Genomic DNA, 22,081 nt, shown 5'->3' with positions numbered 1-22,081 from the left:
ATTCGGAAGAGACGGTCGGCCGAACCGGCCGCCGCCTCGGTTTTGCCATCCCCCGTTACTTAATGTTTTTAAACTACTCGCAGTCATCACAGAACGCACGATTTTCTGCCAGGGTGCAAAATTACAAACGAGAATGCTTCTTTTGTCCGTTCGACAGATTCGACCCCGTACGCCCGGCGCTCTAAACGTCGACCTTACTTTAAAACCCCATAGATTTATTTTGCAGTTCCTTTCCAAGAATGCATTCTAGATGTGGGTAAAAATGCAGTGTTTTTTGCATTTAAAAAACAAAAACGAAAAAACATTTTGCCAATCACGCTCGACTTTTAACCTCATTCATTCGGTACTGTGTATTGTGTGTGAATAGTTATACTTAGAAGTGTTTCCAGTATTCTTAATCGATTAGCATTTTTACTTTTTAAAGAAGAAGAAAACGTCTATGCTCCTCAGCAGTTTGTTTTTTTCTATTTTAAGTTTGTTCTCGCTCGCTCGCTCTCTCTTTTTTTTTTTAACAATTTGGATGCCAAAGACTGGGAAGAAAAAGGCAACAAAAAAACCCTGCTTTGAGATTTAAAAAAGTTATACTAATTTTACTTTTTAGTATTTTATATTTAATGTTAGAGTAATCCCATTTCATGAGTGTAATTCTCTGACATTTTTTTCAATGTTGTACATAAATTCATCATACAATAAAATAGCTTAAAATAACATTTCTGTTTTTATTATACAAAAAGACTTAAAAAAAAGTAATCTACGTCAGTCCGAGGATGGCACGAAACGAAGCACGTTTCTTCTACATTTTTAAATCACAGTGTCGTGTTTGATTTTCGAGTATTGCACCTAACAGTAACAAAATAAATAAATCCGGTTACTGTAACACTAAGCGTTCTACAAATAATATATATATATCTATATACGTACACCTCCGATAATTTTTCTAAATTATAAAAATATTGCTAAATTATACAATATATAGAATTTATTCGAATGGCACAGAATATATTTGTACGGCGTTAATTGACGTTTTTGATTATGGCAAAGTCTATATTTTTCGATGGCACCGAATCCGAGCGTGGAAGAAAAATTACACCTACGATAGAAAAGTTTTACAGATTCTTGTACAATCGAATCCTGAGTTAAACATTTTTACTGGCACTTGAATAATAATGTACAGAGTGGAACATAACTCACTCGCATTGGCATATCGTTAAGGTCGGCTCTAACCTCTTTGATTATGCGTGCGATCTGGCAGATGGCGTTAAAAATTTGTTAACGCCCTCTGCCGGACTGCATGCATAATCAATGAAGTTAGGATTGGCCTTAATATCCTTTTTGGATTGCTTTGTGCTTATTATTAACCGTTCCGTTCGTTGAGGCAGATTGTAGTAACGTTAGTTTATATTTCTATAGATCCGTAGCACTTCTGCCTCTGGCGGGGAGAATCGTGGATCGAACTGATGGACTATCGTCGATATGAGAGGAATAAATCGAAATTGACAGATAACACTTATGTTCTACCTCCTCTGTATCTCTTTGCTTAGTCCGGAAGATACGCATTACAGTTACCATGATAAATATTTATCTTCCCTTTGCATTTGTAGTAGGCATCGAAAACGCTCTCATATCCGTGGTACTTCCACCACTGACACAGCTGCCGGTTCCACGTGCACGGTAACACGTAGAATAGTTCCTCGTACTCGAACGAAATCAGGGAGAAAAAGTCCTGGTCGCCCAGGTGACCCTTAAAACTGTATTTTTTCGTCAGTCTCTCCACCATTTCGGCGTTGACGACACCATTGTACTGTTTCGACCGCCGCATCCGCTCCAGGTTCAAGAGCAACACGCCACTGTTGAAACCCTGCATTCCTTTGGGCGAGGGACTGCCTATCCTGGTGGAGGGATTCTTTCTCCTATAAATGTGTAAAAGATGACGATACACTGGCTGCTGCTCCTGGGCTATGCCGATCACGGCGTTCGAACCAAAGTTTTTAAAGTGAGAGTGCAGTTCTTTCACGTCGGACAAGAATTTGATGTCGATGTCCATCATTATGAGTTTTTTGTGGGGAAACACTCTGTGAATGCCGATTGAAAGAAAGAACAATGCATCGCTGTAATAGGCTCCTTCTTTGTAAGTGAAATGAGGTTGCATGTACGACACCATTTCGTGAAGTGGATCCACAACATTATCTACGTGATAAAAATCCACCTGCAAATACAAAATGCCAAGTTAACAATTGAATATAATATATGTGCATAAACTTAAACATTGAAAATAACAAGACAAAAATTTTTAATTTAAACATAAGGATATTTTAAAGAGATTGTCTTTTTTTTTATGCCACTTACAAAAAAAATCTTCAGAAGTGGCAAAAATGTCTTTAAGGAATGCCACTTAAATATTTAAAGTAAAGATGTTCGAATTTCTTTAGTCTATAACAGCGGTTTCCAGAGTGCAAGCCCTAGGGAGCTGCGAAATATAAAATTTTCATAATTTTACTTCTGCTTTTAATTCAATGTGATAAGATGCAACATCTAGCAGACCCAATGCAAATCATTAACTCAGTAATAAAGGTGGCACATTTTGTGCTAAGGCTTACGACTTTGATATTTTTATTTCTAAAAATAATTTGGAGTGGACCAAATGCATTGGTATCTTTACCAATGGCGTTCGTCCTATGTCTGGATGTTATGGAGGATTGCAAGCACTTTTACGAAGCAAAGACCCGACGAACCGCGGATCCATTGCGTTATTCAGAGGGAGGCACTCGCATCAAAATATCCGAGTCCTGCATTGAACCAGAATACGTAGTACATGTAGTAAACTTTATAAAAACGGCCGTCGAAGGCAAGATTTTTCAAAAAACCTGAGGATGTGGGATCCGAGCACACGTCTTTGTTGTACTACAGCACTTCGAGAAAGTACAAAAGATTACCACAAGCAAGCGATGGCTTTCTCGAGGTAATGTTTTGTCTTGTATGTTTGAACTGCAACAGGAAATTTATATTATTCTTAAAGAGGAAGACCACAAGTATGCCAAAAATTTTGTGATTGCTAGTTTTACCAAAAAATCTTCATACTTGACATGTGATATTTTTGAAAAGCCGAATGCTCTGAATCACTCTCTACAGGGAAGCAACGTGCATCTTTTAAAGTCGATTGAGAAAATTTCAGCTTTTATAAAAAAAATTAAGACTGTGGAAAAGAAAAATAAATGAAGACGGAAGAAAGGATGTTTCCCCTTGTTGCGACAGTGTTTGACCCAGTGGAGTCGATTTCTCTCGAGATATGAACTATATTTTGGAACATTTATCTCGGCTTATCACCTGGTTTGGAAAATATTTTCAAAATGATGAATCCATGCAAATTTATCGATATTAAGATCCATTTAATGCTGAAAAAGAAGAGGATCTTATTGAGTTATCTTGTGACAATACGTTGAAAACAAAATTTAGCAGCATTGAATTAACCAAACTTTGGATATCAGTAATTGATGCCCTTCCGAGTGGTACAGCTCAGAGAATCTTAATTTCATTTGTGTGAAGCTGAGCTTGTCGCTATGATAAAAACTAAGCGTTGCATGAAAATCAACGTGGAGAAGGAAATGAGGGTGGCTGTGTCCAGTTTGATTCCAAGGTTTGAGAAAATGCGCTGTGATCGACAGGCTCATCCATCTCACTAATTATAATTAATTGAATTTGTTCAATTACATTTTTTTGTTACCTTAAATACATGTATTTATTTCTCATTTAACATCCTATACATCCTAAGTAAAAAGATACAGGCTATTTTGCAAATTGTACTTGTTAGAAGTTGACATAGGGTGCTGAGAATCAAAAAAGTTTGGGAACCACTGGTCTGTAAATAAAAATGACTGCCACAAAGGCACCGGTCAGGATTGGAGTCCTAATTGGCATAAAAATTTCACAGCCAGGTGTACCTGGATACGTTGGACTTGTAACAAGTGCAAGAAAAAAGGATCCTCTCAGTGACCCAGAGTAAACAATAAAATAAAAGTTAAAAATAAATGGCAAATGCCAACTGCCAGGTGGCCTATGCAATAAAGACATCGGCCGATGTCTTTATTGCAGGCTGGCCACGAACGTCCTCAAATTTTTATGGTTATTTTTGACTCCGACATTTCGGTCGAGACGGACAAAATGACTCCAACTCCTTGGATTTATAACGGACAGTTTATCAATTTGGTGACCCGTACCGACTCAAATCATAAATAATGAAGGACTGCACTTATTTTTTTGAATGATTCTTGATTTTCGGAAGTCTATTTTGGCTCCCGAAATCAATTCATCAATCAAATGACTAATTTTCTAAACTTTGATGGTCAATAAATAACTTACTGGTATAGTAGTTGTTATATCTCACGAACAAATAACGAAATGGTACTGTATTAATTTTAAATGGTCAAAATTGGGTAAAAATAAAAATGTTCGGTTCGAAAATGTGATGTGTAGTAGGGCCTTGTTTTACGTAGGACCGTTATGCATAGGTTTCTGTTTTGTGGATGGCAAATAGTTCAGAATTATCCCGTGCATCCAAGGATTAACTATTATTGTTAATGCACACGCTATTTTTATTACGACATTCGGTATTTGTAGTAATATATTTTAAACGTATTTAACGTTCTTCCGTTATATGGGGATGATTGCAGGAGTAGGAATACTCTGGACAAAGAAAAAAAATTTACTCGTTTTACCAGAAGATGCCATTTTCAATTTGAATTTTACTGCAGAGGCCTCTAATAAAACTCCGTCTCCGTACGTGCAAATTGTTTTGGACTTTCACAGGTGTGTTTAAGTGACAGAAGAGGAAAACGAAAATAAAGTTTTTTGTAATTTGTGAAAATTAATTTTTATTTACTCATTTTGTTTTATGCAGTACCTGCTGATGCACAACCTCTGCACGAGATTGCACAAGACTGCACCGTAGTTTCTTATCTAGAGTAGAGGTACCCGAACTTTTTTATCGACCCCTTCAACAATTCCTCGATCATATATTGAACCTCCTGGTTTTTGTTAATAAGGTTAAATAAACAAAATCTGGTGAGCCAATATTAAGCCACACAGTTTTCATAGAGGAAAAAAAAAAATGTGCAAATTTACAACATCCCAAACTGTCATACATCCTTACACAACCCACTACACCGAAAATGGTTTGTTAAATTAAAAATTATCAAATCGACCCCGACGAATCAATGGGGAAGAATAAAGCCATGTCATCTATACCGATGACCAAAATATTACACAATCGAGTAATACGACTACTGATAAACTTTTCCCCATCCGGCCAGAGGCCTAGAACTAGGGTTTCTTTCTCGCAGGATCCCAAAATTCAGAAATTATATTATTCAATTTGCAAACGACAAATAAAATGCTAAAACATTATTCTTTAAATTGCAATTAACTGTATTCATGAATACAAAAAGAAATATTTTGAATAAAATAAATTTAGAGTCAAGTATGTAGAGCTAAGTCAGTATTTTTAAATTATTGAAATCTAAGAATTGTGTTAAACAATTAATTGAGTTCGTGGACAGAATTTCTAGTTTTTTTTTATTATTTGCTGTAAAATATAAAGTTTGGGAAAGTTTTCTCTCATTTCTTCAAAAATATCTTGCTCGGTACATAAAACCATTGCCATTTCCTACGATGATTTGGCAAGTACCATTAGTATTTTATTTTTAATGCAGAAAGAGTTAAAATCCTGGGATTTTTTGGGATATATAACCAATAAAACTGGTCGGAATTCTTGAGAAAGAAACCCTAGCTCCTAAACAAAGTAAGTAAACCTATGGAGATAACACTGTTACGATTGAACTATGAATTTATTTTATTTTTTTATTTGTAGACGAAACAAATTGGTCAAAAATACCTCTGTCTATCTTTTATTGATATACAAGGGTTGGTAATATTTTCAAAACCCACAGTTTATAAATACAATGGACTATAAATTTATAGTCCATCACTCGCTATTTGACACGTCCAGTAATCTGACACTGTGGGACAACACAAGTGAAAATTTTGTGTTACTACTTGTGCGACCGAGACCGCTGTGTCGGTTGCTAGTTGCTTATTTGTACGTGCGGTTGGCAAAACAGTCACAATTGTGATTAATATGATAAACTGACCCGCAAACTGAATGCATTTTTTCACCGTACAGTATGTACAGTAACGTGCATACAAAATCCAATAATCTTACAACTGCCAGTCTAATATATGTGAGATTACAGAGAGATTATTGTATTTGTAATGTAATAATGAGAAATACAGTATGTAAATACATAAAATATCACTTACAAACAGGTTTGGATCAATTTACAATCTTTCAGTATAGTCTCTAGAATTGTCTATCATCCTTTATCATTGGTGTGAAAGTCAGAGGATACAGTCAGCAGTCCCAGATTGATCGGTGTTCATCATGGAGCAGTCTAAGGCATGCAATATCTCAAGGACTGTCTTAAAGTGAAGATCTTTGAGAGGTTCCTTCGTCTTTGGAAACAAACTGAAATCATAACGAAGTGTGACGAGTAATGATGTCATGCAAAATCATGGGGAGGATTGATCTGAAAGTGTAAATTTGTTTCCTGTGAGGCTCGTTGCAGATTGTGTTGCATGAAATATGCATCACACTGTGCATTGACAGTTCTATCTGGAGGTTAACTGTGTGTCAGGATAACATTGGCACAGTTATATGCACCAATGATATCACCTTTGCATTAGTGGATTGCTTCACTTTTGACATCTGTAACACCATCACTCACTGAACTGACATTTAAATTTGGACTTGTGCTCAAGCCCGTGCTTTGTTAATTGCAATGATCTGATGTAAAAAGTTTTCATGACTTTTTATATCAGATCTTCACATGTATGAATGATTGTAAATGGGGAACAAGTAGCATCCGTGTAATGTTGCCATTTCTGCACTTTATTGAGATGCAATTTATTGAGCACGCAGAACCAGTGAGATGCACTTTTTCTTGCGTGAACCTTAAGAATATGCAGTACTGTTACATGTGTTATCATAGTCAAGTCCTCAACAGCATTGTTTTGTATCACACCTTGAAGCTTCTGTTTTGAGCTATCATTGCTGCTATAATGTCATAGATTCCGTTATTGCCTACTCGACATTACAGTGGTGCAGTTACATTGCCACTGTACAGGCACAGTCTCGCACACAGAGCAGAACTATATAGTCAACAGGTAGGAGATCACTACTAAATATCTAGCATGATGTTCTCCCTTCATTTCTGCAGTGTAACTGTGTTTTCACTATTAAATTATCAACCCTTGTATTTTCATTGCTTCTCATTCAAATTTTGAATTGTTTTATTTAACTTTAACAAAAACTATAATAATGTGAGAGCCTAATTACTATTGTGTTCCTTATTGTCTCAAACAATAATAAATACAAACAAAAGGAGAAAATAACATGTATATAATTATTTCCTAATCCAAGTCTACGCAGAAAACAATGAAATCTCTAAAACAAGGTAAATTGATAGCAGCACACTGGATAATTTTGCACAGAACTGATCAGAATGGTCATCTACAACAGAAATTGAAGCAAATCAGAGTGCTGGAATGAGTCACAAGTCATTTGGCGAAAGCAAATCAATTAATTTGGTGACTGCATTGTTTCGATTTAATCAGTTACCGTCAACCCATTGCGACCGTAGACGCCAATGAAGAAATCGCCCTTACAGAAGTAATCTATCATTTTTCATGATAACTCAGGATATTTTTTCTCTTTTATATCCCGAGTCGTCATGAAAATTGTAACCATGTGCAAATAAAGTGGATAACTCGTACCTACCACCAGAAGGCTAGAAGCAGTTATAAATTGGATAAGGATAGTATGGTGAAAAGAATTCTTTATGTAAAGGTGTCAGATCCTCTAATAAAAGGCTGACACTTGATTATTTTTAACTTTGTGAATTTTTTACCTATTTTTACCTTTGTTAAAGAAGTTTATTCTTCAAAACTATTGTAACTGTTACTTCTGTAGTTGTGTTAAAGGATTAAAAGATATAACATTTGAGTCTATTTTTGTGAATAGTTTAAACTTCAAATTATGAACAAGTCATTTAGTTGCATTTGGAGAAATTACAGATTCAAAATTTATAAAAGGAACATCTAAAATACAAATTCTCTCAATTCTAATAAGTTGGCAAGTTGTTTCTACAACAGAAAACTAAACAGGTAAATTTAATGCCAGTTGCGATCAATGTTTTAATATATTTCCAGCTTGATACCAATTTTTTATATGTATAGACTACACTAGTGTTGTAATCATTTTCTTTTTCATGCACATTTATACACTTGCTGACGACTTGTGCATCCACACTCAACACTAACTTAGGCTATGTGCAAAATAGCCAATATCGCAGCAAACTTGTCGGGTGTGATGCCGAACTAAATTCATACGTTGCAGGTTTGTCAGTCGACTGCAAAACCGTCGATTTGACATCGCTGCATCACACCTTCACATATTGGATCGGACGGTCCTTCAACTATCGGATGCAATATGTTGAATTTTTCGTGAAACAGTATAGCGCAGTGAAATATTTATGCCACTTGTTTCAGCTACAAGCTGGGATTCAAATCAAAGTATCTTGACTGATCTTAATTATTTCATTAATAAACGATACTGTTCTTATTTATATTTTATATTAACAATTATATCACTAAAGATTTTAATTTTATTGATGACAAAATGGCAATTAACAAAACAAGAGATCGTAGTACAAAGTTACAAATAATGCATCATAATAACTGATTTTTCTCATTTTGTATAATAGAAACATTAAATTTATCATTTCTTAAAGTCTTACAAGATTAAACTAGAAGCCACAAAAGACCACGTGGATGAAGGTTGTTGTATTCCAACTTATAGTTTGTAGCAATCGTGAGTAACTTTTGGCTGCAAGGTCCCGAAAATGGCCTGGGACAATTACGCATCCTAATTTGGCTAAATTCACGATGAACATTTAAATTTTAACTAGTAAAACTAAAAATAATCTTTCATATCACTAGTATGTATTAAAATTTTGTAAAAAGCCAGCGAAATTGACACTTGTCAAACATTCACACCTTTAAACTTCAGAAAAAATTTAATGAAATAATAAGATTTTCAACCAAAATAACTGGCCTTCTTCGACTAATGAATTATCGAATACAAAGTTTGAGCGTAAAACGACAAATTGAAACGTAAAATCAAATATACAAAATTTAAATGAAATGAAAAAGAAAAGTAAAAACACTAATAACTATGAAATATTATTATGTTACAATAATAAAATCTGATTTGAGTTAGAGTTCATATAATGCGTGCCTTGCAGTGGAGAGGATGTTTTCATCATGGTTATTGATGCATGTGAGTTTGTGAGCCTTATAAATTTCCAACCTCCGTAAATAGCAAGAAATCAAATACCGAAGGAAATTTGCAGATTTTCACTTTGTCCCAATTCACCTGGATGTTGTGCTGTATAGCATAAGTTGTGTTGTAAGTCAATTGCGTTTCTGTGTTCTTTGATCCTATGGTATAGATTGCATCTGGCATCATCTAAGTATACGAGTATTGTTTTAGACTGGTGGTTTTCTATTGGGATGAAATAAATCCCAGACTACAACTTTGGTATCTGATTGAATTAGCCAATGAAGTTCACTGCAGTACACTTCCAGAAAAGGCTGCTCGTCACTGGTCAATAGTCTATCAGTATAAAGTCTTACTTAAAAATGCAACAGGATGACCCAACAGTCAAGTTTAAACACTAATTCATCAATAAAATAAAATAATAAACCATTTAAGCTTCAGCACAATTTTTTTAATATTAAGAACGTTTTCAAACACATTAAGCAACACCAAACATTTTATAGATCTAATGAATCGTAACCCTTATGGTTTAACTGTAGAATTGGAGCAGCATTAATTTTTTGGATCTAACTATAACTTGCGTAGGAGGGGAAATCCGAACCAATATTTATCGTAAACCGACATCTCTCCCAATCATTATCCCTAAGAACTTGGCAGATCCCGAGCATATTAAAATGGCGATATTTCGCTCTTGGATAAAGAGGGCACACACCCATTGCATGGACTTTCTGATACAGTTAAAGAACTACAATATATCCGAAGAACAGCATTGCAGCATGGCTACAGAGAAGAAAAAATAGATGCTCTCATCAAGAAAGATCATAGTCTGGTGTGTGGGAAGAATGGAAACCAACAAAGAGAAAAAGTGGTCCTCGATTACATACCCTTTCTTAAGCCATTTGTTAGAGGATTACCGTTTATCGACGCAATCCCACTATATAAGCTATACAAGCTATTAAGAAATGACAAGATAAATTATGTTGTGGGAGTTCAAATCCTGTTAAGGAGTGTACTCAATACCGTTAAAGGACCATAGGTTCGACTCTAAATTGGTATACATAGGTGCAAACGTTGAGGAATTTAAAAAAGAGGATTAATGAACATAAGCAGTCTGTGAACAAAACAGTTGATAGTACAGTCCTTGCAAATTATGCCAAGCAATAGGGCATCACGGTCTTTTGGAACCAAGCCTCTATCATCAAGGCTACTAGATCGAAACATGCGATAAAGTTTTTGGAAAGATTGGAAATCCACGGGGTGAAGAAGAGCGCACATTGCATCAATTATAGGGACGCTGATGGGCTTTCCACCACATGAAAGTCGTTTTGTGACAGGCTGGCGTAATTGTAAAATTACGATAATCCCGGATTATTTTGTTTGCTTTAAGCGTAACGGTAATTTTTGTATCTGTCGCATTTATTAATTTTTATTGTATAACCGATTATTTAAAATTTAGTTTACGTAATTTTTGTTCGAATTTCACATTCGATTTAAGGAAAGTAACTGATGACGGATGCTTATTGTATTTGAAAACGTTCTTAGTATTAAAGAATTTGTGCTGAAGCTTGAATGGTTTTTTATTTTATTGATTTCTTCAGTTAGCAAGTATACATTTATTTATTCACTAATTCATCTTTTTCCATATAAAGCAATGTTCAACGATTGATTTTTCTCTTTCACACAACTTTCCAATGTTAATAATTCAGTTTGGCAAAGTATTGTGAAATCTTACACAACTCAAAGATGTATCTGCAGAGTAGGCCAGAAGGGATATCTATTTCTTGCCTGGACCATACTTGAAACTGAAAAGGGTTAAGAATCTGAAGTTACTGTTTGTTCTGTACTCTTCTTACAGCCCAGATATGGCACCATCAGACTTCTGGTCGTTCCCAAATTGAAAGGTTAGCATTCTTCAAGTTGCTATACAGGAACAGATTGAATGCTTGGATAGTATCATTCTGTCAACTACTAATTGCTAGTATGAATCTATTCTGTATATATAAAATATTATGCTAAAATTCCCATAATATGTTTTACTGTCACAAAAAGTAAAAAACATGGCAGCATCAGGAATGAATGAATTATCATGAAATTTTTGAACAATAAGTCAACAAGGGGGTGGCCTGACAGGTATGTGAAGGGAGTGGAGCATTGAGCTAAGTGAGTGGGAACTGGTCCAAGGGGTGTTGGCCCCTCACCAGTAATAGAATCATTACAAAATTTTTGTTATGAATAGTCTATATTGGGAACAAGTGGGCCAAACCCACAAAGCCAAGCAAAACCAAGTAACCACAGAACTGAAATGTTTTTCTGTCAGATATTCAAAAACATGATCATCAACCAAATTGAAAAAAGAATATAATTTTACTCTTTCCACCCTTCGGGCATCAGACCCATAATGGGATAGCCAGATGATGAAGGACCGACATATCTCTGACGACCACCTGTGATAAATTCCTTGAGTTACCTGTCCAGATTTGATCTCATGTCCCTGAAAAATAGGTTGATGCCTGCCTTAACCGCCTCAGCCATCTGCTAAGCAAGAGGACTGCTTAAAAAGTTTTACTTATTTCAATATTTTGTTAAGAAAAAAAAAAAATCAATGTATTTTCTCAATTCCAAGATGCACCTATTTTTACCCATTCTTGCTTCTTTCAAGTAGAGATGCATTTTAGAATTGGCATCATCTTATATTCACAATCCAAAACAACAATCAGAAGTCGCATCATTCTAGATGCATTTTGCTGGTAAAAAACATTTAAACTTCTTTTTTTTATGTTTAAAATGCCTTCAAGATGACATTATGAAGCAGCTTTAAAATGTGGTATCAAAAAATTACACACAATTATGATGCATTATACAAATTAGAATTGAAGAAATATGGCAAATGCAAAATATAAAAAAAATTCTAATTAGCACAAGGGCTCACCAGTGGCCAACCTGTTCCCTAAACACTGGGAGTTTGGTTGTGGGTTTGCGCCTCATTAGAATGGGCTGGCCACGTGGGTTTTCTGAGTTTTCTCCATGTCTAACACCTAAATAGGGGCCAGTTACCCTTAAAAAGACCTTCTGGAAGGCATGCCACCCTAGGCAGATCACCCAAGTGTTGCTTTGCTGTAACTTAATAAACAAACTAACTAATTAGCACAAATGAAGAAAGACAGACAACCTGAATTTTAAGAATTTAGGATGGTCGAAAAAGGCTCAAAAGATTGACGTGAACCATAATGTATGACAAATAAGACAAAGATAAAACGTTATCCATGCATCGTTTTCCCAACAAAAATAAGACATATTTAATTACACAAGCCTTGTATTGACATAATTATAATGCTTTATAATGAAATAGCAACCATCGCCTTAAAAATCTGGCTACAAATTGGCTAATTAAATGATTGATATAAAGTAATTTGTTACTAGAGGTAGACGTTAGGCGCCATCTCTTATCTAAGTTAATAATTATAATTTAAGTAAATATTAAATAAATTTAGAACCTTCTGGAATAAAAGAACTGACATTATTATTATACTGACATTAACAAGAACATTATTATATAATGCTTTATATTTATATATGTAAATACAGTACTTTGATATTTCACAGCGTGATAATTAGTCTTTAGAAAAATTCATTTTAAAACAAACAAACACTTTCAATATCTGTAGAACTTAATTCATCCAAACATTCAAACCCAATTCTAAATACAGGCAACCTGGTATAATCTGGAAGTTATCTTCCTATAAAGTCTTCTGTAACGTGCAATAACCAGTGGTGATATTCAGCGGGTTCGTACAGGTTTGGCCGAACCCGTTGTTAAAATTTTCAGTTTTCCAAACTTTGTTAAACACACAGAACATTTCTCAGTGGTTTTGTTTTTTTTTTTTTTAAATATATTAAATTATACGTATTATACTCTGTAATACTACTAAACTAGAGCCTTATACCCGTTCGCACCGAGCATTTCAATCTAGATTGTGAGCAAGGTCGGGGACTATGTCTTGGTGCAATCTCTCTCGACCGTTTCAATCTCGACCGAAACGAGGTTTAATCACGATCATTCAAGAGAGTTCTTGAAACTAGATCCAATCATTAGAGAGATCCCACAATCTCACGCGTGTGAGATAATACAAGATGGCCGTGGAACACGTGTCGGGCTATGGACGGCAAAATAAAAAGGATATTGTATTTCGAGAGATGACATCTGTCTATCATCAGCAGTGCCATTCGGGGTGAAAAATTCTCTGCCTAAAAAAGAAGAAGAAAAAAAAGGGTTGACAGCACTAATATACTATTGCTACCCGGTCTTCGCCCAGGGCTCATTACGTTCCAAACACGCCACTGATTATTAGAAATATCGCAAGAAAAGGTATTGTATTTATTTCTAGCCAAAACTTCCATTTCGTTTGTCAGTGATTGTCAGGGAAAAATTTTCTGCTAGCAAACCCTTTGTTAACTATTTCGAGTATCACCACTGGCAATAACATTATACCAAACTAAATAACAATATGAAAGGAAAGACTGTGCGCCAATAGCTAACAAAACTCTGCCAAATTTACAAAATTTACAAAACCCCGAAGTGTTGGCAGTTCTAATTTTCTGGACTACGCATGATACATTCTATCCTTTTTCAAGATGATCCAAATTTTATTTTTCTAGAATCAAAGATGCAAATTTTCTTTTCAACGTGATTTTTTTAATTCAGGAGTTCTTAACCAGGGGTATACGGGCTTGGAAGGGTAAAAAATCAACTTTAACTTTCCTATATTCTGAACGTATTGTTTATTATTGTATTAAGAAAGAAGTACATAAATATTACTGTATCATATGTTTTTCTGTATAACTGGTTTCTTTTGTAATTTTATTTTATTCATTTAAAATCATTATTCCAAGAAGGGATTCATGACCCTCACCTGACTGAAAAGGAGTCCATAGAACAGAAAAGGCTAAGAACCAGTTTTAACCATTAGACATAATTTATGATCAGAATTTAATTTGTAATAAAAAAATTATTCCAGTATAATTCTTAAGAAAAAGGTTAGATACATACCCAGAAAAATTAATAATTGTTTAAACAGAAATCAAAATAAATTTAGTGAAACCTTAATAAACTGCAAGCTTCAAAGTTACAGTATTTAATGGTGTCAAACAAGCATAGAACCTAACAAGAAGAACTTGCAAATATAGTTTTTGTTTTTAGTATCTGGCAAATCAACAGTGTTAACAAATAAGAATGGAAATGACAAAAAATTTACATCTAGCGTAATTGAAAAGTTTTTCTAGCCAAAAAAAGATAAGAAATAACATGTCACAGGAGATTTGCCTCAACACTAACAGCATTAGAGCAAACTGTGTTACATGAGTATCACTATCAAAGCTGCATGTTAAATTTTGAAATTGAATATCTTAGCTAATATCCAACTTATTTTATTTATAAGCCCATGTTTTAAAATACGACTATCCCAAAAGCAAACAAGTTTAATGTTACCCTAGGTATACAAAATGGCGGCTCATCTCTGACTCCGGCGTACGGAACCAAGGAAACAGTGGGGATGCGTGTTTTCTAAACCTAACCTATTCTAATAAATTATCATAATTATTAGAAACTAAATTATTAGGTTAGGTTTAGAAAACGTGCATCCCCACTGTTTCCTCGCTTCCGTACGCTGGAGTCAGAGATGAGCCGCCATTTTGTATACCTAGGGTAACATTAACCGCAAACAGAAATAATGTACAAATATGTTTGCATTTTTCTGAACTTCCAGCAATACAGATACATTTGTAATTCTTTACAATTATTGCTGAATTTTCTTTATGAACAGTACAACTGATTCTGAGGTGAAAAATGAATGCTAGAGGTTGCAAACACAATCCAATAAGAATATTATTAACCAAATTCTCTTCTTAAAATCTGACTAATATAATTTGCATTCACTAGAAGCACCTTTTTGCAAATAGTATAAACCTGTATCAAATTAACAACACAAGATGCCAATGTAAGCAAACTTGCCCCATTCTCTCTGTAGTTTGTTGGAATTGCTATATAGATAAATGTTGCTATATGGATATATAGCTACATTTATGTGGAAGCTATTACCGATTCATTATATTTTGGCTTCTTTTCAAACATTTCTTAAACAGTTGATCTTTAAATTTATATAAAAGTCTCTCTAAAACAGCTAGTTTGATTCATTTTATTTTGGAAGAATTTGCATTCAAAGACAAGCTAGAACTTGCATAACTGAACTTAGTTCGGTAACATTGATTGTAAGAAATTTAATCGAAGAGTTTACGATGAAAATATACTTAAAAAGCTTTGAATTAACTGAAACCTCAAAGAACAGACCTCTTTTTTTTTACACTGATCATTGGTTAGAGAATATAAAATCGTGTTAAAGCAAACAATTCATTAATGAGGCATCGGTGAAACAGTATAAGCTGTCGAAATTACACCAACGAGTGGTTTAATGGGATCGATTACTGTGGGCTAGAGAGAAATGATAATGCCACAATCCATACTATCCACAATAAACTACAAAGGATCCATATTGGATTCAAATCTGGTCTACAGCAATCCGTCTCACATCTAGTCAACTAAAACTTATAATGAAATTTCTACATTAAAATTTTTTATGAATCATCATATTCAATTGTTCCATAAACATTAATAAATGGGTAAATTCATCACATTTATGATGTAATCAGAGCTGCTTAAAATTAAGTTATTGAGTTATAGGGAAATAAGAAAGTTAAATGATGAAAAACTAAAAACATTTTTTCTAAAAAGTTTGTGAATATTAAATTATCATCATCATTTATTATTAATTTACAATTATGCAAACATACAGCAGGCCATGACTACTGCAGATTTTAAATTAAATGGGTGTTCTTTCTCTATCTAAAAGCCGAGTTAATGTATATGTTTAACTGAAGTGCTTAATTTTAAAACATCTTGTCCGCTTTCAACTTTTTTGGCAAATAAATATGACATGTTAAAATTTTATTTATTTATTTAACACTATTAAAATGCAGAAATATTTTGTATGCTAATTCTTGAGACTGAAAACAGTGTATGTTCAGAATCAATTTCATTGTCTTAAGTAACATTATAGAATAATTAAAGAAATTACTTTGGACAAGGGATGACTTGAACTAAAGGTGGACACAGAGGACATTCTGAAAGAAAATTTTATAGGACTAGAAACATTTAAAAGAAAGTGAAAAAGGCACATAAAGATGAGTAATGGGACATGTTTCTGCACTAAGGTTTCGCTACAGAATGGCAGCCATCTTGTTATGGACGAGTTGTTTTTGATTGTAAACTCGTATAAATCACCAAAAATTTCTTTCAAATATGACATTTCAAAACAAAATTAAATCGGAAATAAAAAGAGAAACCACCAATGAATCTAAAAGAGTCAGTATCTCGATTTTGAAAATTTGAGCAAAAGACCTAAAGATAGCAACTTCAATTAATGCATGTAATAATTCTAATAAGTGGGATAAGTAGAAAACAAAAATCTAAGGAAAGGATCCTTTACATTTGTCAGAATATGTCCATAAGAATCTTTACATTCATTGAATGATGAAAATTAATTTAACAAGTTCTGCTTTTGTTTATTTTCTACTCTGCGAAATCAAGAATTCAACATGGCCATAGAACAACAGTTTTCTGCTTTCAAAAATACAGTGGAACCTCGTTTAACGAGCACGTCGCACAACGAGTATTTCACATAACGAGCAAAACAAATTGTAAAAATCTGCCTCACTTAACGAGCAATATTTTGCATAACGAGTGATGAGGAGAGGGAAGTCCCGAATTGTGCTTATGCAGCATGCTCCAGTCTGAGTTTAGCACTCGTTCCACTCGCTTGTGATCACATACTTTTCCAAACTTGTGTTCACACATACAGTGCCGTAACTAGGGCTGTGCCAGCAATGCCCAGGTACAGGGCGCAGACCCGGGGAGGGGGGCATAGAAATGGCCGGGACCAAGTTTTATATCGTAGTTACAGAAGCTCGCACCGGGCGCATATAAGACTAGTTATGACGCTGCACACATATTACTTATAAACATCCACAACCATAGCTCATTATATAATAAACACACCAAACGATATGCCAAATTCTTGGGTCCTTAAATTTAATGACCGATGCCAAATTAAATTTTAGAAATGTCTGAATTAAAAATTAAATATTTATAATTATTAAATTTAATATGAGATGGAAATATAACTGCTTAATTATAGCCTTTACATAACCCAAGAATTTGGCATATCGTTTGGAGTGTTTATCAAACATATTAGCTGTGATTTTTTTTTTGTTTCTGCAAATCGAATTCTCATTTCAGGATGGTTCATTCCGCACTAGAAGAAAAGATGGATGATGATTCACGCTCCTTAATAGTGTATATTGTACAATTTTTTTTTTCAATAAACGTTATACACAAAACATTTGAGTATTTTTTCGGCACGGAACGCATTATCGTATTTTACATTAATTTCTATGGGAAAAATTGTTTCGCTTAATGAGTGTTTCGCATTACGAGTAAGACTCTGGAACAAATTATGCTCGTTAAGCAAGGTTCCACTGTATATCTACTTGAATAATTTGCACACCTTATTTTTTAACATACTGATTTAAAAAAAGGAAAAAACTTGACCAATTTATGGTTGTAATACAACAGCAATCTTCATTCTCACTGTTTTGTAGCATTCAATATGGCAGTTTACAAGTCAACACAGTGTCTTTATCCTCATTTTCACGAAATTAATTACACAAAAACATTTAATAATATTGCTTGTAACTACTGAGTATAGATGATCATTATATTAAGCAAAGTCATACAGTTGATAAGAAAAATTCATCTCTAGCAAAGCAAGCAAAATACTTAGTAACTAAAAGCACACTGGATTTCATGGGTCGCATCACCAATTTATTTTGAATAAGTTGTGGATTGTGGTTTTTGCCATAATTTTTTGAGAAAAAGTGCATAGATTATTGAGTAAATACAGTATTCACTATGTTGAAGATAGGGTGGATATATTGGATATTATGATGTAATTTAATGGCATAAATATTTAATCGAATATTTAATCATTTTTAAATTTATTATAAAAATCTATAATTCAGATTAGACAGGACGATATTGGAATTTATGAAATTTTGTCACTATCATGAAAATGATGAAAGTGAAATTTCTTATTCAAATATATTAGATATATTATGATTGGATTAACATGCAAATATTCTTAGAAATGTAACATTTATTTATCAGCTTAATATAGTTTAGTTATATTTGATCAAAATAGCGAGGTTGAAGCCGAAGTTTTAAACGCGAAAACGTGTGCGTCGGACGTTGAGTGCCGCTTTCCTGTAAGCCTAGAAGTTTGACAATGGCGTTTGGAAAGTCAGTGGAATCATGCTTAACATTCCAAACGCCATTGTCAAACTTCTAGGCTTACACGACGAATGTTTTCGCATTTAAAACTTTGGCCTCAACCTCGCTAATAACACTTTTGTAGCACCATAAGTAATTTTTGACTCTAAGCAACTGATAAAGCACTATGCTAATACCTTTATAACCTTAGAGTCCATTCACAAATTTGTTGCTCACTGAATACTGAGCACACATTCTGCAAATAATGTATTGAATAGTGTGGATGGTTTACTCATGGTGAATATTTGGCATTTGCCATTTCCTGATCTTGTCAGAAAATTGTGCTGAATCAATGGCGATGGATATTCGTGTATATGTGTGTACATTTGTGCTCGCCAAATGTACACACACTACCACAAATGTAAAATTATTCGGCATTCAGTGAATAGCAAATGTGTGAATGCAACCCTTAAGCAGTCAGTTATTCCAGAACTATAATATACAAATATTCATTTGTCATCACTCTATTTGCATAAATCTGAACGTGACTGAATATCTGCAACTTAATCGGGTTACAATTAAATATTTGTCGAACATCAATAATATTGGAGAAAACTACCTTCAAGCATTACTGCCTATTCTTATCATACAGATGTTACTATTAGAAGTTGTTACGGATTGCATAAATGCTACATGCTTTTGTTAAGATAATTGTTACATAATTTATAGTACGTTTCGTAAATCTTGGCCAGGCTGCTGCGATGTGTAATGGCAAGAATCAGTCTATCTTAGAACCTGAAAGGTACAGTTTACATAAAGTTAACAGGAGTTTTGAAGAAATTCTTGGATCACTAGTATACTCATTCTCTAGCATATTGACTGAATCTAGGAAAAAATTTGTTTTTCAACATGGCAGACAATGTGTTAATGTACAAGATACTAGAGATATAGCTGTTATTCATGTATATATGGTCGATGCAATAAACCTGCATATTTAGCTCAAATGATTACCCTATGTCGATTATTGTCTTGCAGAGCACCACACGATTCTACACTGTACGAATCATTCTAAATATCTAAATAAAGGTCTCAAATTATCCCCGTGCCATCAGCTATCAATACCCAAATGTTTCAATAGTAAATTGCGAGTTATAAACAAACCAACTTGCAAACACATACTTGCACCGGAGTCATATATAACTCACATGCTGTGCATTCTTTTATTCGTTGGCGTGCTGAGTGGTTGTCACCGAAAGCGACATTTTTGCCGACTACGGTCGATAATGCTTTCCGGAAAATGGGCCGATTCGTCACATCAAAACGGCCGATATAATAACAACGATGCTATTTCTGCTATATTTCCACACACAAAAGAAAAGCCATTAAATACGACGTCTATTAGAAAACAAGACAATTACAATTTATTTATTTCCTCATCCAAAAAGACACTTTTGCAAGTGGCGTCCATCTCGTAAACAGAGTATAGTCAAGGTGTCAGTGCATTTTCGGTGCACAATAAGCACGCCAACAATAGATTTAACAATCGAACGTACTTGCCAAATATGCCGCAAGCGTACCAAGTTACACCGGTCTTGTGCCACAATCGACACATTATTCATAGCCCCATTTGGATAACACGCAGTTCCTGGCCAAGACTTACTCGACAACACGTATGCAGCAAGGCTCGAAGACCATTTTCTCCAAGGTTACATTACGCAAACGGAATTATTACAACTACGTCAACGAAATTCCGTCTGCGTAAACTCTACGGCATTTCGAACAGTCGGTATGCAAAACTTGACCGTACGAGCATAACCAGGTCTGCATACCAGACACACCTTTACACTTAACACATACTCACCTGCAGTTTATTAGAATATTTAGCAGTAACTTCAAGCAAGACATCTCTAGCAATGGGCAAACTGGAGTCATCGGTAATTAGTAGAATATGCAAAGGAGTTGTTGTATGCTCGAACAATGACGATAAACATATGATGAGTTTGTCTTTCATTCTAATGTGATCCTGCACATGAGTAAACAGCATAACAATTTCAATTAATTGAGAAGAATTGCTCCAATGAAACTTGTACGACTCAATGACAGAACTGGCATTGAACACGGTAGAATTGAACACCGTATATTGGTCCGATCGACTTTGATACTTGGCTTTGAAATCTTTTGATTGAAATAATAAATATACAACGCAAACTATGCATAAGAAGAAAGGGATCTTGAATAAGTGACGACGTAGACGATTCGTCTGAGCCATGAATGGCTTCGAGACAACTTCATCACCTTTTTTGAAAGAAAATTCTCGTTGCAAACGTCACATTTACCTTTCCATTACTTAATCGAATTAAATTTAAAAGAAAACCGGCGGCGCATACAGTCGCAACGAACACTTTTTCATCGCCTTCGTCCCCCATCAGACGCCATTACGTGTCCACCCTTCACTTTCAGCGAAAAAACTTTCCCTAAATGTTTACATCTTTAGGGAATTTCTGGGGAAAAACTCACCTCCCAATTTAAAAAATTTCCCTAAACGTTTCCATTTTTAGAGAATTTCTGGGGAAAAACTCAACTTCGAATTTAAAAAAATTCCCTAAATGTTTACATTTTTAGGGAATTTCTGGGAAAAGACTGTCGAGTAAGAAGAAAAAATTCGTAATATTTTTTAAAATTTACATTTTTTGTTAATTAATTATTATTACAATTATATTAAAAATACATATATTTTATTCAGAAATGTGGTAATTAAATATAAATTAAGTCTAAAGAGAAAACATTGATGTAAATAAACGATTATTGATTTAGGCCTATTTATTAATTGTAATTAAATGGTCATATTTTAAAACGTAAATTAAATTATTATTTAATTACGTTATAAAACAGGTGAAATAATATTAAGCAAAATTAACGTAAATTTCAATTATATTTTTTAAAAATAAAAATAGATTATGTATTTATAAGATTTAAAAACCAGTAAAGAAATAATTATAAAATTAATATTTAATATTAATTATAATTAAATAATAATAATCGTAATCCACTCGGCAGATCAACGATCGCTGATAGATAAAAACCTGAAAATAAATAAACTTATTTGTTTACGACAACGCGACACGTGGGCGATGCCCCGGGAGGACTTTCTGTGGGAAACTGGCCCTTATTTAGGTGTTATTAACGTGAAGAAAAGCCAGAAAACTTTACGCGAACCCATGATCAAACTACCATTGTTCGGTGGTTTTATCCACACGACTACTGGTGGACACCATACGCTTAAAAGAAAACCAAGGGTTTCTATATAATAACCTTTT

General features: G+C 34.2%; 1 protein-coding gene across 1 annotated transcript; it reads right to left on the bottom strand.

The window, feature by feature from the left end:
* Window positions 1-695: 695 nt before the first annotated feature.
* Window positions 696-21,240, bottom strand: LOC136986199 (xyloside xylosyltransferase 1-like). The gene is made up of 2 exons (XM_067283685.1): window positions 20,626-21,240; window positions 696-2,206 (listed from the first exon to the last, which is right to left on the bottom strand). Exons 1-2 carry the CDS (start codon window positions 21,031-21,033, stop codon window positions 1,538-1,540), a joined length of 1,077 nt encoding a protein of 358 aa, XP_067139786.1. The 5' UTR covers window positions 21,034-21,240; the 3' UTR covers window positions 696-1,537.
* Between the last annotated feature and the right edge of the window lie 841 nt (window positions 21,241-22,081).

This window comes from Centruroides vittatus, unplaced genomic scaffold, assembly GCF_030686945.1.
Source record: "Centruroides vittatus isolate TY-2023 unplaced genomic scaffold, ASM3068694v2 contig_1213, whole genome shotgun sequence".
Taxonomy (NCBI): domain Eukaryota; kingdom Metazoa; phylum Arthropoda; class Arachnida; order Scorpiones; family Buthidae; genus Centruroides; species Centruroides vittatus.
Note: the sequence above shows the minus strand (reverse complement) of the source record. Positions and strands in the feature narration are given on the sequence as shown.

Bases quoted from the DNA above. Each gene is read 5' to 3' on its own strand.
- LOC136986199 (XM_067283685.1), bottom strand. From the start codon at position 21,033: ATGGCTCAGACGAATCGTCTACGTCGTCACTTATTCAAGATCCCTTTC. The intron at 2,207-20,625 runs GTGAGTATGTGT...TTGTATTTGCAG, and splicing joins AATATTCTAATAAACTGCAG to GTGGATTTTTATCACGTAGA.